Here is an 18,853-nt window from a genome sequence, read left to right on the forward strand (position 1 = left end):
CACAATTTTGTCTTTCCCAGTGGGAGTCATTCGATGTCCAGTTTGCAGCCAAGAATGTGCTGAGAGACACATCATAGATAATTTTTTTGTGAAGGACACTACTGAGGTTCCCAGCAGTACAGTAGAAAAGTCTAATCAGGTAAGTGTATTAAGTCTTGAATCTTTTGCCTCCTCTTAATGAGGCAGCCTGAAATGCTGGAGAACTTACCATGCATTTGGTTGGTTTGTCTCAAACATATCTTTTAATTAATTTCAGATGCCCCCTTCACCTTGCTTGGCTTTCTTTTTCCTTCCTTTTAACATATTTGCTGGATAAACTGGGTTGTTAGTCCAGTAGAGTTAGCCTTATTCTGAATTCTGCTGACCTCTCCTTAAGTCATTTAACATGCTTCCCTGTCTCCTGTATTTTGTGTAAACTGGTGATAAAAATGTAGAGGCTGTTTCATAAGAATACTTTCATCCATATGTCTGTGTGTATTTCAAGCAGGAAGCTTATGATGTCTGGTGGTCTTTTTCCTGATGTTAGTGGTGTTAATGAGCACTGCCAAGATTCCATATTTCATTAGGACTTTGAAAAATGGTGACATTTTCATTCTATCATTCCCCTTTATTTCTCAACTGGAAGAGAAAGAAAAAAGCTTCCTCCTTCTATTCTTAGGTTATACAGGAAAGGTGGTTAAATGCTTGATTCTTTCCCTTTAGTTGCTAATTATTAGAGTAGTGACTTAGTTTCTTAGCATTCTTCAGAGGTGGCTAATGAGTGGTGTGTATGTGTGTTTATTGTTATGAACTCATGGATTTTTAACATAAAATGTGTTGTAGTTATTCTTATTGGTCCTCAATTTGTGCCATCTTGGCAGTGAGGATTCCTGAGCCCTTCTGATACAATCACAGTGTCACTGTTATCTCCCTTGCTTTCTATTTTGACAAGATATTGTTCATTTTCTGTTCTACACCTGGAACCAGCAGGTAGTTGGTTCTCCTAGGAGCCTTGGTTCCTTTTAGTCTGAAATGGTATTTAGAGAGCACAATATGGATACTAGGGGTGCTCATCACCATTGAGTTGGTCATTTTTCTAGGGCTTTCAGGAGAATGATTTAACAGATACTTTCTATTTTTAAAAAGAGAGAAAGGGAAAATATAACAAGTATATATTGACATTTTGAAGTTGAATCTAGCATTGTAGATGTTCACAGAAAACTCAAGCAAATAGGAAGCCAACTAAGACGATCAAGTCCCTTTTTCCTCTGGCATTGCAGTCTTCCTCCAGCACCACCTATTGCTAGAATCTAATGTGGAACCAGCTCATTAGGCATAATTGAGCCTTGCAGAGTAAGAGTATAGAAGAATAGAGTTAGTACTGAAAGTGGAAATTATAGCATTATCTCTGTCAAAACAGAAAACAAGAAGACAATAATTACTATATGTGTGTTCTGGAGATATTCAATCAAATCATCATGTTTTAAAGTTACTTGAAATAAGTATATGGTTAAGCCACCCACTTGATAGGCAGGTTCATTAGTTTCATTTTGCTTTTGTTTAGGGTTTTGTTTAGGGCTTTAGTTTTTTTTTTTTTATTTGAAATTTGTTTAACTACATATAGAACATTCATATACTGGTTCTGAAATAAAATCTATGAAACAGAGTATATTCAGATAACTCAGACTTCTATCTCCATCTCACCTGCCCCTCTACCTTATTTTTTCTCTACCTTATAGCTAACCATTTAATTTCTTTTATGTTTTATCCTTACACTTTTAATATTATTTTATAATCTAAGTGATTTTATGTTATTTTTAAGATTTAAGCAAATAAGTCATCCCATCCCATCCCATCCTCGTCTTTCCTAGGTAAGCAGTGGTATGATATGCTTTAACACTTTCCTTTTTCCTTTTACTTTTTATACTAGAGGTCCTTCCTTAACATTATGTATAGAAATCCCATACTCCTTTTGCTGCATAATGTGGAGATTAAGTTTTAGGTGACATACTTATAAAGGTGATAGTTGAAGCCGAGGGAGTATGTGAGACCAATCCCTAGACCTAACAAAAATCTACAGAATCAGAGGAGAAAGAGTAGTGGTGGGGTCCAGAGAGGCAATCTGGGAGATAAGAGAATCTGGAAGGGTTAAGGAATCCAAATGATTTCTAGGAAGTAAGAGTCAGTGGCATCAAATGATGTTAGAAAGGTAGAAGACAAGAACTGAGAAAGGGCAGGTTTTTGTTTATGGAAATATCATCCAGGTATTTGGAATTTGGCTAATGTAAACCACTGACTGAGGGGAAAATTTTTTTTCCCAACCACAAATGATATCATGAGGACTGCTTATGTGTTGTGTAACCTTAATACCTGTTCTCAGAGAATAGTGCCACCATCTACACAGTTATATAAGCTGGAAAAAAAGGTGCTATCTCTTCTTCATTTCATATCCAGTGCATCCTCCAAACCAGTCAGTTTTGCTTCCCAAATCTCCTTCATTCATCTCCACTTCTACCACTGCAAAGGGCTCCTACCTATCTGTGTGCAGAAGCACTTGCCCTTTTTCTAATCTCTTCTCTACATTGCAGGGACAGTGATTTTAAAAATGCACATCTGGCCATGTCACTTACTTACTTAAAAGCTTTTAGGAGACTTCGGGAGACAAAGACCAAAATTGTCACCTGATCCTTCTTGATCTGGCCCCTGCCTTGCCACCAGCTCCTTCTGTTGCCAGTTTTCCCCTTGATCTCTCCGCTTGAGTCCTACTGGCTTTCTGTCACTTCTTTGAACCTGCCATGTTCTTGCTGGAGGCTTTGGTACATGCTGTTCTCTCTGCCTAGAAAGCTTTCATCAGTAATTGATGACTCAACTTTCTTATCTTGGTGCAAATATGATCTCTTTAGAGAAAGCCTTGCCTGGGTAATCTCTCCTCTCATTTTCCCCAACCATTCAACCCCACTAAAAACAGATCACTTTCCCCCATCATATGTTCTTCTAGCTTCTCATACTTTTTCCTTTATGGCACTTCTCAATTTGTAGTTATGTATTAGTATTATTGTTTCAATAATGTTTGACTTCCTCACAACCACTCAGTAAAATTTATCTTTACAACCACTCAGTAAAATTTATGTTATTACCCTTATTTTAAAGATGAGCATTCTAAGTAACCTGTCCAAGACTACTCATCCAGTAAGTAGGGGAACTGGGATTTGAACCTACACTTCATCTAGGAGACTGGGTGTCATAAGGGCAAGGATTGTGTTTGCTTTTTCTGATGGTTATATCCTCAGCAGTTAGCATAATGCCTAGAATATTTGATATATTGAACTAAGGGCAACGTCCTTATATTTCCATTTCATATGTTTATAATCTAAAACATAGTGTCAGTTTAAATTTATGAACAGTTAAGAAGATAACTGATAGAGTCAAGTATAGTTGGTATATCATTTATGTATGATTAGTCATGTGACCGACCACCTTTTCTTTATTCTCAAAAATTGATGTGACGTTTCTTTTATTAGGTATGTACAAGCTGTGAGGACAATGCAGAAGCTAATGGGTTTTGTGTAGAGTGTGTTGAATGGCTCTGCAAGACATGCATCAGAGCTCATCAAAGGGTGAAATTCACAAAAGACCACACTGTGAGACAGAAAGAGGAAGTATCTCCAGGTAATAAATTAATTTTTAAATTTCGTTTTTCTCTATCTCTCCCAAGTCATTCTTTCTTTCCCATGCTAACTTGTTTTGATACACTCATAAGCATTAAATATACTCTTGTCTTTTACTACAAGGAAGTCTATATTATGGCTGAATTTGAATACTTGTAAATGTTGGTCAGTATGAATACATACAGAATTCTGCTTTATATTTATACTCACAACCCTCCTTCTCCTATAAATGCCTTAATTTGGTATGAATGTACAACATGTGAAAAAGTTGCCTTTAAAACTTATTTTCGGGGCTTCCTTGGTGGCACAGTGGTTGAGAGTCCGCCTGCCGATGCAGGGGACACGGGTTCGTGCCCCGGTCCGGGAAGATCCCACATGCCGCGGAGCGGCTAGGCCCGTGAGCCATGGCCGCTGAGCCTGCGCGTCCGGAGCCTGTGCTCCGCAACGGGAGAGGCCACAACAGTGAGAGGCCCGCGTAACGCAAAAAGAAAACAAAAACAAAAACTTATTTTCTATATACACTATTGATACTATGTATAAAATAGGCAACCAATGAGAACATACTGTATAGCACAGGGAACTCTACTTAATGCACTATAGTGACCTAAATGGGAAGGAAATCCAAAAAAGAGGGGATATATGTATACATGACTCATTTTGCTGTACAGTAGAAACTAACACAACATTGTAAAGCAACTATATTCCAATAAAAATTTAAAAAATTTTAAAAACTTATATTCTCTCTTATCTCTTATTTTTAAGATGATAAGGGGTGGGCTTAAAAAAAGTTTTACAACTCTTTTCTCTCTGATATTCTTGTAGTAAACCTGTTTCATGATATTTGTTATGTAGATAACCAAAGAAGCTTTGCTTTTTATGTATTTAATTATGGTTTCTGGGTTCTTATTGTGTTGCTTATAATGTAAAGTTCACTAATAACATTTTTTGTATAGTAAAATATGTGTAACTTAAAATCTGACATTCTAACCATTTTTAAGTGTACAAATCATTGGCACTAATTGTATTCAAAGTATTAGGCAACCATCACCACCATTTCCAAAACTTTTTTAGCCCTTCCAAAAGAAACTGTACCCAATAAATAATAATCGCCCATTCTCCTCTCCTCACCATTCCCTGCTAACCTCTAATCTACTATCTGTCTCAGTGAATTTGCTTATTCTAGATATTTCATACAAGTGGAATCATATGGTATTTGTCCCTCAATGTCTGGCTTATTTCACTTACCACAGTAGTGTTTTCAGGTTTTATCCATGTTGTAATATTTATCAGCATTTTGTTGATTTTTATGGCTCGTTAGTATATTTCTGTTTAAAAATTAATCCACTGCTTTTTATTCATTGAGTCAACCAGTGTTTGTATGCCTATTCTATATTCCAGGAACTTTGCTAGATTAAAGAGATGAAAAAGTGAATAAGATAGGTACTTCCTGCCCTCCAGGAGTTATTAGTATGCTGAAGACTATGAACAAATTAGCAATCATAGTTTAGCCTCATAAGTTCTGTAGGAGCACCTGAAAGGAGTACCAAACTCAGATTTGGGGATTTACATTGAAGGCCACATCTGGGACTTCAAGGATGAATGGAAGTTCATCACATAAATGAGAAGGGTGGGGAAAACTGAAGCACATGCACAAATTTTCAGAGGGGGAATGTTGAGTGTAGCTGGAGAGAAGATGCAAGAAGAGGAGAAGTAAGAGATGAGGCCAGGAAAAGGGGGATATAATTTCTGAGAACACTGATGAAGAAGAGACACAAAAGAGAAAAGGCCAGGTATATACTCAGGTAAATTTAATAGATTAGTTCTAGAAAGACTTCTGTTTTTCTTTAAAGTCAGCCATCTATTGAAAAAGAGAACAGAGGAAATAGGACTGAAAGGTAAGAAATATGGAGGATATTTGAAATAACTCCAGTTGAAAGAGAGCTCTAGCTTTGGAAATAGGATTGCTTGGTAGCATCAAGGTTACATTTGGTATAGTCCTTAAAACTTCCTCTATCAGTCCTCGGCAGTCTGATATAGTTATAGAGAAGAATTGAACTATTTAGGGTTGGGGTTTAGCCGGACCAACATTCTAGAAGTTCCACAGGATAAGAGATGTGGATATAGGCATGTGTTGACATGAAGAATTTGGGGATTTTAACTGTATAAAGAAAGTGAAGTTGACAGTGTCAGTTGACAGGGCGAAAGAAATGGTTACGGACTAGAAATATCAGTGAGGTACAGTGAGAGTAGTTTAACTAAGAATTGGGAAGTTAGAAAGTAGAAGTTATTAGAGTGGGATATTTGAATATATGATTAGAGAAATGGAACAGTAATGGACAATAAATCTAGGGTGGGACCATGGTGTGTATGAAATGGAATAAGTAGCTAAAATGAAGTACAGGTCTCTAGAGATGAAAAGGTCTGAAGTCTTTATGTGGTACTCTCTGTGGACCTCTGAATCATCCAGGATGATGATGAGACTAAGGGCTAGGAGGATGACTATGATTCAGGATTGAAGTTCTTCATGAATAGAGGAAGTCTATAAAGGGATGACATGATGTCATAATTATCTAAATCAGAAGCTCTATAAATAATTATTCCTGAAGAACGGGTACAAACCAGGATGTCCCAAGCCAACTAAGGATGTATGGTCACCCATCATCTGTGATGCCCAGATGATATGAACCTCAAGGAGAAGGGTGCAGGGAGCTATGACAATAGTAATATTGAACCATTTTTGCTTTGCTGGAATTAATTCCATTTGGTCTTGATGTGTTGTGCTTTTAGTATTCTTTTAATACATTGCTAATTTTCTCTATCTGGTTGTTTTCCTATTTTTGTTCAGAATTTTATATATTTTTCCCTTTTTGATATGACTAAATAGTAGTTTACCTTTTTGTTTTTATCCCTAAATTTATCTAATTACCCTCAATATATTTTTTAGTTCATTAATTTTATTTTTAATTCCTCTCAGCTTACCTTGGTATTGTTTAATCAGTCATTGTATTTATTTGTATTCTAATTTTTCTATTTAACATTGTAACATAAGCATTGCCCAGTTTTATCTCCACTCTAGATAACTATTAAGAAGTTATGTGGATGACTACAGTGTAATAGTGTAAACTTTATGATTATCTCTGTGTTAATGGGTATCCTCTGTTAGGAATTTTGCAAAAGTGGGGAAATAATTGTTCTACCACCTCTTTTATACATTTTTATTAGATTTTTCTGCATTGCATTAAAAAAAAAAACTTTCACATTTGGAATACAAAACATTCCAGTTGGTTCCGTTCACTTATCTGGGCTATTAAGATTTTTTAATTTCATAAAACATCTTTTTAGCTACACACTTTCTTTTTCTCCTGAATTAATTTTAATTTTTACACTGAAAAGTGGAAAGCTCATTTATCTTTTCCTCCAGAAATGCAAAAAATACTTAATATTTTATCATCTGTAAAACCTGCTGGGAATGGTGGTATCAGTGAAACTGTAGCTCCTTTATATCTCAGTGGACTTGAATTTAAATGAACAATCTAATAATTATTTACTATTCCGTTATGTTAACTTTCTTCTTTTGCCTCCCATTGTCTCTACAGAGGCAGTTGGTGTGACCAGTCAGCGACCAGTGTTTTGTCCTTTTCATAAGAAGGAGCAGCTGAAACTTTACTGTGAAACATGTGACAAACTGACATGTCGGGACTGCCAGTTATTAGAACATAAAGAGCACAGGTACCTGCATCTTTCCTACATACATAGATTTATAATACAGCTTTATGAGGACTAGACGGCTGCTGGCACCTCAGCCAAATGGCCATCTGCAAATAATGTTTTGTTTGGCCATCAGTATGTTGGCCTAGTTCAAGACTTTTCAACTTTGGTGCTGCTGCCTTTGTTGTGGGGGCTATCTGGTACATTGTATGGTGTTTAACTGCACCTTTGACCTCCGTTTACTAGATTTCAGTAGCATTCTCCCAGTTGTGACAACCAAAAAATGTCTCTAGACGTTGCCAAATGTCCTAGGCAGCAAAATCACCCTAGCTGAGAACCACTGGCTGACGCACTTTTTAAGACTATATGGAATTAGTTGCCAGCGTTGTAAATAAGATTTTACATTTAAAAAAACATTTAGATCTCTGGCTTTGGTTTTGTTTTTTGTTTTCTGGTTTTTTTATTTTGTTTTTTAAGAAAATTGAATCTGTTTTAGCCCTAGGTCCCATATATTCAACACTTTCATGTCAGTATTTGACTGGAATTTACTTTAGTCCTCTTTAGGATGGGCATGCTCTTCTAATTCATCATAGTTCCTACCAAAGCTTACTTTTAAACCTGTCCTCCGTAGGCATTTGAATTAGCAACAACTGAATTAAACAGTAAGATTCTGATAAACTGATACAGATATAATTGGTTGAAAAAGGTCTCCCAATAATGGCAGACTAGGTAATTTGGACCAGCCATACCAGTGAGGGTAACTAGAAAACATGGAAAAAATACAGAAATCATTGATAAGATATTTTTAGAGCTTGATAATAAAGAATTATTGGACCAGGATTGGGTTGGATTGGGGACAGAGAATGGTACAGGCTTTTTTCCCCTTGGAAGCATTTGCCTAGAGGTTGAGGGGTGCTTTTAATATGCTCACAGGGCTGAAAGACAGGGATTGGAGTTCAGGGTCACAGGGGTTAAAGGCTTCTTCTTGCCTTGAGTTGGGATTCTGAAAGTCTACACTACTATGGTAAAGATGAACGAGCTAGTAAATATTACAGTTCCTCACTGGAACTAAAGTGCAGAATCAGATCTTCTCAGTACCCCAAGTTGGATTAAATTGAAATCTTATTGCTTGTGCCCCAAGGTACCTGGTAGAATAAAATGTAAATCCTCCCTGGAGGAAGAAAACATCATCCTAGACCTCAGATTTATTTAATAATGAGTTTTACAAAATGGTTCAGCACACAATTAGAAATAACCAAATATGCTAGGAGATAAGACAGTGTGAACAATGTCTAGAACTTACAGTAACTGAAATTAACTCAATAGAGGGTTTAAGAGAAGATCTGACATGCCAGGAAATGAGAATTAATGAACTCGGAGAAAATTAAGCAAACATCAAAATGAAGCATGATAAACAGAAAGATGGAAAACGGAAAAGGGATCAAGAAGATGTAACACAGGGTATAATTGAGGTCCAAGAAAGAGAGAGAAGAATGGGAAAGAAGCAACATTTGAGGGCAGAATATAATGGCTTAGAACTTTGTAATACTGAAGAAAGACATCTAGCCCATATTCAAGAAGCCCCATAACTCCCCAGCAGGATAATTAAAAAATAAAGTAATATTTTTGAAGTGCCAAAAGAAAATACTATAAAACTAAAATTCTATACCCAGTGCACATATTCCTCAGAAATGAAGGTTCATAAGAAAGACATTTTCAGACAAAATAAACTGGGAGAAGTTATCCGCAGTAAACACTCACGAAAGCACACATTAGGCAGAAGAAAAACGGTAGGTGATGCATGATGGAAAGAATGGCTAATATGATAAGTATGAGTAAATCTAAATGTTGACTTAAACAGTAATGTCTTGGTGTGTTGTGTGTGTTAAATATCACACAGACATGTTAGGAGGATATGGAGTTCACGTTCTAAGGTTCATGCATCACTTAGGAAGAAGGTAGGAAACTACAAGTTATTCTTAGATGATAAGTTAAGATCTGCATTTTTTAATGCATAGAGTAGTCACTAAGCAAATAGTAAAAGTCAATATGATTATCAAGATAACAGAGGGAGGAAGTAGAAAAATTAACAATTAATTAGTCTAAACACAGGCCAAAAAAGAGAATAGGAACAAAGAACAAATGGGATTTATAAGTTGGTACATCTCTAAATATATTTGTAATTATAATAAGCGTGAATGGATAAAATGTTCCAAATTAAAAGATTCCAGGCTGGATAAGAAAGCAAATAGAGAATCTGCTACTTGCTTTTTGTGAGAGAAACATCTAAAACCTAAGTATATAAAAAGAATGATGAGAAAAGCTATGCCATACAAACACTAATCAAAGGTAAGCTGCTATATCAAAGTACATTATTTGAGATAAAGAGAGAAACTTTATAACCATAAAAGGCTCTTTTTATCTAAAAGATATAATAGTTCTAAATTTATATTCCTCATAGCCTTACAACATATAAAGAAGAAAGACAGAACTTAGAGACAAATCCACATAGTGGGAAATTTAACATATTTCTCTCAGTAATCGACAAAACAAGCAGACTAAAACTCAGTAAGGATATTTCAGTAAGAGTCAAAAAACACAATTAGCAAATGACCTCATGGACATTAGGACACTGCACCCAATAATACACATTATTTCCAGACATAAAAAAGGAAAAAATCAATTAACCATATGCCAGGGCAGTTTTACATTTCAGAAGATCGAAATCATATAAATTCTTGTGTAAACTCAATGCAGTCAATCTAGAAAACAATAATAAATGAGAAAAATCTCCATATATTTGAAAATGAAGAAATGTAATTCATATCAAAACGCAATGATGTATGATCCTGGACTGTATTCTGGACTAGAGAGGGGAAATGATATAGAGGACATTATTGAGACAAATCACATAATTGGAGAATGGTCTGTAGATTAGATGAAAGTATTATCTCAATGTCAGTTTTCCGGTATTTAGTAATTATACCGTGGTTACATAGTAGAATGTCCTTGTTTTTAGGAAATGCATACTAAATATTAAGGAGTTAAAGGACTTTGCTGAGGAAATATTTGAAAATCTTTGTAAAGATATATGTGAGATCTCTGTGCTATTGCAAATCTAACTTTGAAATTATTTCAAAGATAAGCAGTTAAAAATAAATTTAAATAAAGCATCAAAGAAGAAATTCCAATGAATATTAGAAAATATTTTTATCTGAATGATAGTGAAAATACTATCCTCGACGTATCCTGCTAAAGCCATGATTAGAGGAAAATATATACCGCTAATGCATATATTAGATATTAAGGATAAAAAGTAAATGTCCTAAACATTTATCTCAAGTTAGAAAAAGCAGCAAATTAAACGCAAAGTAAGTAGCAAAAAGGATACAATAAATACAATGCAGAATCAAAGACAAAAATTGGATCTTTCAAAAGATTAACAAATCTCTTTATGAATGATTAAAAAGAAAACAGACTCAAAAAACCAATGCCAGGAGTGAAAAGGGGGGGCATCACCACATTTTCTACAGGCATTTAAAAATATAAAAAAGTTTTTTGTCAATAGATTTGAAAATTTTTACATGAAATGGGATAATTCTTAGAAAATACACTTACCAAAACTAGCACAATATAAAATAGAGGATCAGAACAGTCCTTTAATTTAGTGTAAATCCCACAAAGAAAACTATAGACCCAAATGATTTCACTGATGAATCTACAAAATAGATAAGGTTAAAACAATGCCTTTCCTATACAGTCTTGTCCATAGAACAGTAAAGAATGAATTCTCTCCAACTTGTTTTATGAGAAATCAAAATAGAAAACTATAAACCAGTCTTACCTATGAAATGAACTTAAAATTTCTAAGAAATACATTAGGAAACCAAGCCCAGGAGCATTGTGATTTTTGGATAATATAATCACAACTAAGTTAGCCTTATTATAGGAGTACAAAGTTCATTTTACCTTCGAAAATCATTCATGTAATTCGTCCTGTTAAAAGAATAAAGGAAAAATTATATGACCATCTCCACAGAGGCAGAAGAAACAGTCAAGAAAAAATGTATGTCCATGATATACAGTCTTAGCAAACTAGGAATAAAAGAAAATTTCTCAAACCTGATAAAGATTATCTATGAAAAGAGCTAGAAAACATCATAATGGAATATTGTAAATTTTTTGCATTGAGTTTAGGATAAATCTAAATAAAGATGACCAGTTTGATCATTTCATTTAATAATTACATTGTATTAGGGTCCCAAAGAGTGTATAACAAAAAAAAATTTACTAAGATAAAAAAACTTGCACCTAAGAAGGAATTTTAAATGTCATTATTTACAAATGATATGATTATGTACAAAAGAAATCCAATAGAAATATTATTAAGTGTGTGTTCCCCCTTTTTTCTAACTCTGGCAACCCTACTTATAATACTTACTGATTTAATTACACTCACACTTTTAAATCACATTATGTAAAATAATGTATTTTGTGCATTTTATGAAAAACTTTTTTTTTTTTTTTTTTTTTTTTTGCGGTAGGCGGGCCTCTCACTGTTGTGGCCTCTCCCCTTGCGGAGCACAGGCTCCGGACGCGCAGGCTCAGCAGCCATGGCTCACGGGCCCAGCCGCTCTGCGGCATGTGGGATCTTCCCAGACCGGGGCACGAACCCGTGTCCCCTGCATCGGCAGGCGGACTCTCAACCACTGCGCCACCAGGGAAGCCCCTATGAAAAACTTTTAATAAAACTTTTTATGTATCTTACACATCATCTGTTTCTCTAGAGCTCCTTTGGAGTCATCTTACATAGTTTGTCAGAGGTTATCTTAACTTTCAAGTCAATTTTTTTTTAAATTGAACTATTTTATGATATTGTTGCTTGAAGCTTTGTCACATGCAAGGCATAACATCAGGAGTTTTGCCCCCATCCCCTCACTTCCCCCCATTTATTAAAAGCATGCAATATTTGTTATTTGTGACCTGTAGCACAACTACCTGTTATTTAAAAGTGATCTTCAAAATATTTGTTTACAAAGCATCAAACTTTCATAATTATGAAATTGCAAAATAGTTAATAAATCTACATAGATATTTATCTATAATTACTTTTTGCCAGGTCCGCCAAGGGAGCCTGTTAAGCTTGTAAAACTGTGAATGATTGAATGTGTGTTTTTCTCAGATTTTAAATATTATTTAAAGAGTGTCCATGGACTTACCTGGTGGCGCAGTGGTTAAGAATCCCCCTACCAGTGCAGGGGACACGGGTTCGAGCCCTGGTACGGGAAGATCCCACATGCTGTGGAGCAACTAAGCCTGTGCACCACAACTGTTGAGCCTGCACGCCACAACTACTGAAGCCCACATGCCTAGATGCAGCAAGAGAAGCCACCACAATGAGAAGCCAATGCACCGCAATGAAGAGTAGTTCCCGCTCGCCACAACTAGAGAAAGCCCGCACACAGCAATGAAGACCCAACACAGCCAAAAATAAATAAATAAATAAATTTATTTTTAAAATAGAAATTAAAAAAATAGAGTGTCCATGATTAATATCTGTAAAGACTCCCCCTTTAAGAGAGAATCTGGGTGGGGGAGCCTGCCTTCTATGGATATATTTGATATTTTTTAAAGATTATTATTTATATCCTGTATACTCATAAATAGTTTCCTATTAGTTATTTGTTTGCTTTGGGGCTTTTCCTCATTTTAGGCAGACATTTGTGTGAAATAAATTGCTTATTATTTTTTCAGATATCAATTTCTAGAAGAAGCTTTTCAGAATCAGAAAGTGATCATAGATACACTAATCACCAAACTGATGGAAAAAACAAAATACATAAAATTCACAGGAAATCAGATCCAAAACAGGTAAATTTGTATTTATGGTATTACTTAAATCATCTATATATAATGTGTTAAGTATATTAACTTTAAGAACAGACATTTTACTTAACTCATGGTGAAGTACATCCAAGTAAGCTGTCAGATGGGTCTAATAACACATAGTTGATAAGACTTTTCCAGAAACTTTGGATTTCTGGGAAGTTTGGAAAGTATTCTTTTCAGCCATGAAATTTCAAAACTATTATGGTAATAAGCTACATTTAATAACAGCTCATTTATCAGGTAAGTATTAATAATTTTTAATTATTTTGTGTTTTCCAATTATCCAAGAAATGCCAGGATTTAAAAACAAAACAATTTTTATAGTACTGTAAAATATTTTAACACTTAATTAGATAGATAATTGCTATTTTAAGGATTGCTAGACTTAGAGATGCCTCCCCTGAGCTGTCAGCTTTTAACTGCAATGAGGCAGAGATCATAGAACACCAGGAGACAGGGCTTGTTGAACTGTTTCACATACCTTTTACTCCTTGTCAGATACAATACTTAAACAGCTTCTACATATTGCTTGTTATACTGTTTGTCCTCCAAGGGAGTAAATCATCAACTGTCCAAAGGCTCATGTCCTAAAATTCAGTGATTGGAGAGCAAACCATTGACCTCTGTGGGGAGGAGGGAGTTTGCCTAGTACCCCCCTTTGCATCCCATTTGAGGCACATGCTGACATTTTACAACACCTGTGAAATCCCATGTCCCCTTTCTTTTGTTGTTTTGCACATGAAAGTAACATGTCACTGCTTAAATAGATAGAAATGCTTATTAGAAAGAGCCTGAATAAGAGAAGCCTTGCAGGGGCTTTGAATGTTGTTCATAGGGAAAAGTATATCAGCCTTTTTGTAGTTCATCTTCCTTAAGATCAGTCGTCACAGTCTGTTACTCTTATCATTTTTCAACATGGCTAGGGTGGGGCATTTGGTACTTTTTTCCAAGGAATTCCTTGGCTTACCTGCTTTCCTTAAAGGAGATTTTAAACATAATTTAACCTTTTCTTGACTCCCTGGTGTTATTATTACATCTATTATACATTGTGATAATAAAAGTTCTGTTGTGTGTCTTTTAGTTTCTATTATTCTTTTGTTATCAGCTCTCATTTCATTTTACCTTTCTCTTTCACATGAGAACTGTAGTTGACCAAATACTATCTCCTTTGTCATATTCTAATAACAGTACTGTATTTTTGCCAAATTGATATAATTGGTGGGTTTAAAATTTTGTATCTGAGTAATTGAAAATATATAATGAATATTTATGGAATGATAAGGGTAGATAATCTCTACCATCTAGTGGCAAACAGTAGTAATTGTAAAATAACTAATTTTATATAAACGATCCACAGTTGATGAAATTCACCCTTTTGACTTTTTTCTTACTCTTTCACTGTGTATATGGTATGACCTATGGGCCAGAGTTTACTCTTTTTTTTTTTTTTTTTTTAACATATGGATATTCATTTGTTCCAACACTTGTTCTGTTTGTTGAAAAGATTATCCTGTTGCTATTAAACTGCCTTGGTACCTTTGTTGAAAATCAGTTGACCATATATGTGTGAGATTATTTTGGACTCTCTTTCCATTGTGCTTTTCTTTCTTGCTAATACCCCACTTTCTTCATGACTAGAGCTTTTTATAGTAAGTCTTAAAAATCAGATAGTGTGAATTTTCCAAATACTTTTTCTACCTTTTTTTAAAAGTAGTTTATGCTCTTTTTATAAAATAATACATTATGTTGTGGAAGGATTTTAGTTTTTGAATTGTGGTAAAAATTAAAGACTCTTTGGATTAGGTGCTAATTCTTTGTATCTTTATAGCTACCTGATTATAGAAGGATTAAATTTACTGGACTGACTTTGCTATTAATTCATCTTTATGCATGTGCAAACATGGCATTACTTGTCCCTTTTTCATCCTGTTCTACCATCATGAGGATTTAAATTAGTTGGTTTTTTTGTTTGTTCGTTTGTTTGTCTGTTTTGAGATTGTTTGCTTCCTAGACCTATCTGGTTTCCTTGATCCTCTAGCCAATATTGATGTCAAATAATTATCTTGAAGAATTTCCAACATTGGTGGGGGGGTGATAAATTAAGAGTTTGGGATTAACATATACACACTACTATATATAAAATAGGTAACCAACAAGGACCTACTATATAGCACAGGGAAATTATACGCAATATTTTGTAATAACGTATAAGGGAAAATAATCTGAAAAAGAATATATATATGTATGTATAACTGAATCACTTTGCTGTCCACCTGAAACTAATACAATGTTGTAAATCAACTATACTTTAATTAAAAAAAAAAAAAGAATTTCCAACAGAGAATAAAATCCCTGCCCTCTTCATCTTAAGTTTTGGAAGATACGCAGACAGAAGAAATGAAGCCTTTTATTTATCTCAGAATGTTTGATGGTGGATGCCTCATTATTCTTTTTCTGCTTTTATAAGATATTCTGGTATAATGCTATGTATTTTTTTTCCTGTCCATCTTGATCTCCATGAAAATAGCATTCCCATTTTCTCTAATCAAAGGAAAAAATGTATATGCTGGTTGATAAAAACATATAGTTACTTGGCTGCTTATTTCAAGACAAATGTGTTATTAAAAGTAGCAAACTACTATTATTGTCTTTCTGCTTTTATTCAGATATAATGAATGGGTAACAGTTCAGATGACTAAGATAATAGTGACACATTTAAGCTTTTCTACTTCTTAGTTGCAGTGAGTACAGTAGAACTCATTCAGTCCTGGTTTTCCTTATCTTGTTTATAAATCATGTTTTTGTCCATCCTTTTAGGCTGAGAATTTTTCCAGGTGTCATAATCTTTCCAAATAATGTTTTCTTAAGATGTGTTCATTCTCTTGCAGTTTTATACATTTTGATTTTAATATTGAATTGACTATGTCTTTTGGAAGAATTAATATTTCTGCTATCTCATCTTCAAGAAAGTCTATTTAAACTGAAGGACCCTTAGAAAAAGCTGAGCTTTTAAGAGATGAAAACTTTTTGGTCTAATTTAGGGCTTAGAAAATCAATATTACATATTGTAAAACAATTCTTCTGCCTTAGATTTTAGACTTCCCCCTTTTGTTTAATTTTCAGGATAATTGAAGTAAATCAAAATCAGAAGCAGGTGGAACAGGATATTAAAGTTGCCATATTTACATTGATGGTAGAAATAAATAAAAAAGGAAAAGCTCTACTGCATCAGCTTGAGGTAAGTTACTGTTAATGGGACAGTATGTTGTAGTGATTTAACGTAGTATTTTCTCATGTATTTGTGAATTTGAAATCAGCCTTTTTCATATAATTGTTTACATTTGATTCAGTAATATTTTTCTCCATTTTCAGGCTCTACCTTGTAGCTGACAGTTTACGCCTTTATGATACAGTAGGAATGTCTTAATCCTATTGATTACTTCAGAGCACAAAGCATAATGCCTTGCTTGAAGGAGGAGCTTAGTAAATACTAAAGAGATGTAAAGAGATGAATCTTTTCAGAGATTCATTGAACTGGCAGCTTTAGGTCACCAAAAGAGTGCAATTGAGCAAAGTTTTTCAGAAAGTTACATTAAGTTAGTTATATTTAGTTCTCAAATATATACATTTAACCTTATGAGAAATTAGGTAAAAGGATGTGCCTTTTACCTCAGCAGTCTTAACTGTGAAAGCAGTACTCAGGGAGAGATGCTCAAGGCACTTAAGATAGTTGTTTGTCACTGCAGGTAACAAAAATATTACTAACTTAATCAGCTTTCTTACATTCATGAAGGTCAAGATCCAGAGTCAGTGTCTGACTCAAATAACATGAGGTTACAACTTCTACGTGGTATCTTAACATAATATTAATTGCATGATATTTTGGTATTCTTTTAATATATTGGTGCAAAAAGAATTTAACAGTAGAGATGCAAATTAAGAAGAGAATAAAAGAATCCTGATGTTCGAAGATTTTTTAAAAAGCCTTATAGAAAAAATTTAGTTCAACATCTTTATTTTATAGTTGACAAAATTATAAGGTCTTGGGGCTTCCCTGGTGGTGCAGTGGTTGAGAGCCCACCTGCCGATGCAGGGGACACGGGTTCGTGCCCCGGTCCAGGAAGATCCCACATGCCGCGGAGCAGCTGGGCCTGTGAGCCACGGCTGCTGAGCCTGCGCGTCCGGAGCCTGTGCTCCGCAACGGGAGAGGCCACAACAGTGAGAGGCCCGCGTACCGCAAAAAAAAAAAAAAGCATATATATATATATATATATATATATATATATATATATATATATGCTTTCAGTCTTCATACCCAGTCTCCTGGTTCACAGAATCCTTCTTTAAGGCGAATAAATGTAGTCAGTATTTACTAAGACTTAAGACCCAAATAGTTTGTTACTATAGAAGACCAAGAAACTTGGGCTTCTGATTCTCAATTTGCAACATCCCTAAAAGTCAACAGAATTTCTGTTCTTTCTAGAATGTCTCCAAAGTAACGCTTAGTTTTTACAGAGGTCAGAAATAGCCTAATAAGTAAATTATCTCTGGACTTAAAATTAGATATGACAGAGCCACTGATAGTCACTGCAATGACTTAATTCAGTTTAGCATATGTGTATTTTCCAAATTTGAAACCAACTAGGGCCAGGATCTTGGTTCATTTTCTCTATTCAGGATATAATTTCATATTGGAGTGTAGCAATGTTACTTTTAAACTTTTTTTTAGAGCTAGTAGAACGTCCTGTTCTCTCCTCCTTTCCTTGCCAGGTAAAGGAGATTTGGGGTTAGAGACCGTTAAAACAGCACAGGTTCAGTGGGTTTTTCTTCCACTTTTGACTAACCTGTGTTCTTGCTTGTATACTTCCCTTAGAGAAATTCTATAGTCTGCTTTTCTGTAGTTTTTTTGAGAGTGCATTGGTACCATTAGTCACTATATCAGTTGGTTCCCATGGTAATTTTCAATAGACAAAAATTACATGCTTCCTTTTTTTACTACACACAAAGCATAAATGTTGTCTACCACGTGGCATGACTTAGCACAAACTAGTTGCAATCAGGATAAGAATGCCTAAAAGGTGAAATCATGTGCTTGAGTAAATCATGTGATCTGGTAACTTTACTTGATTGCTGGATGGTACATCTATTTTATTTGTGAGTATTGAATTTAATGGGCATTTACTGTATTATAGCTAATCCACGGTTTTGTACCTCTTTGGATACTGGAAGATGCATGAACAGAAACCTGCATCCCAAAATATGTACAACCAGACCACGGGCCTTGGAGAGAAGGGGCAGGCAGCAGAGGCAGGGTGGCGTCGGTGGTGGCTGCAGCACTGGGGGCACGGTTTTTACTTCAGTGAGAATGAGCCTTTGTACCAAGGGATAAGTTACTATCACCTGGGTTCTTAGAGGTGGTGGTTATTCTAATTGGGTAATCTGAAGATGACCATTAAAATATATGTTACATGCAGAACTAATTTTTTATTTTTTATTTTATTTTTTATTTTTGCGGTACGCGGGCCTCTCACTGTTGTGGCCTCTCCCGTTGCGGAGCACAGGCTCCGGACGCGCAGGCTCAGCGGCCATGGCTCACAGGCCCAGCCGCT

At 35.1% G+C, this 18,853-nt stretch overlaps 1 protein-coding gene across 2 annotated transcripts in view; it reads left to right on the forward strand.

Annotated features, from left to right (window-relative positions):
- The window catches only part of TRIM24 (tripartite motif containing 24), a 94,761-nt gene that overhangs the window by 39,658 nt on the left and 36,250 nt on the right, over nucleotides 1-18,853 (forward strand). For both annotated transcript variants that reach the window (XM_081244468.1, XM_081244469.1), the window contains exons 2-6: nucleotides 21-139; nucleotides 3,501-3,648; nucleotides 7,244-7,376; nucleotides 13,110-13,226; nucleotides 16,368-16,482. In XM_081244468.1, coding sequence (XP_081100594.1) covers nucleotides 21-139; nucleotides 3,501-3,648; nucleotides 7,244-7,376; nucleotides 13,110-13,226; nucleotides 16,368-16,482 — 632 coding nt within the window. The remainder of the gene's footprint in view (nucleotides 1-20; nucleotides 140-3,500; nucleotides 3,649-7,243; nucleotides 7,377-13,109; nucleotides 13,227-16,367; nucleotides 16,483-18,853) is intronic.

Source organism: Mesoplodon bidens, assembly GCF_964165515.1.
Source record: "Mesoplodon bidens genome assembly, chromosome: 9".
Taxonomy (NCBI): Eukaryota; Metazoa; Chordata; class Mammalia; order Artiodactyla; family Ziphiidae; genus Mesoplodon; species Mesoplodon bidens.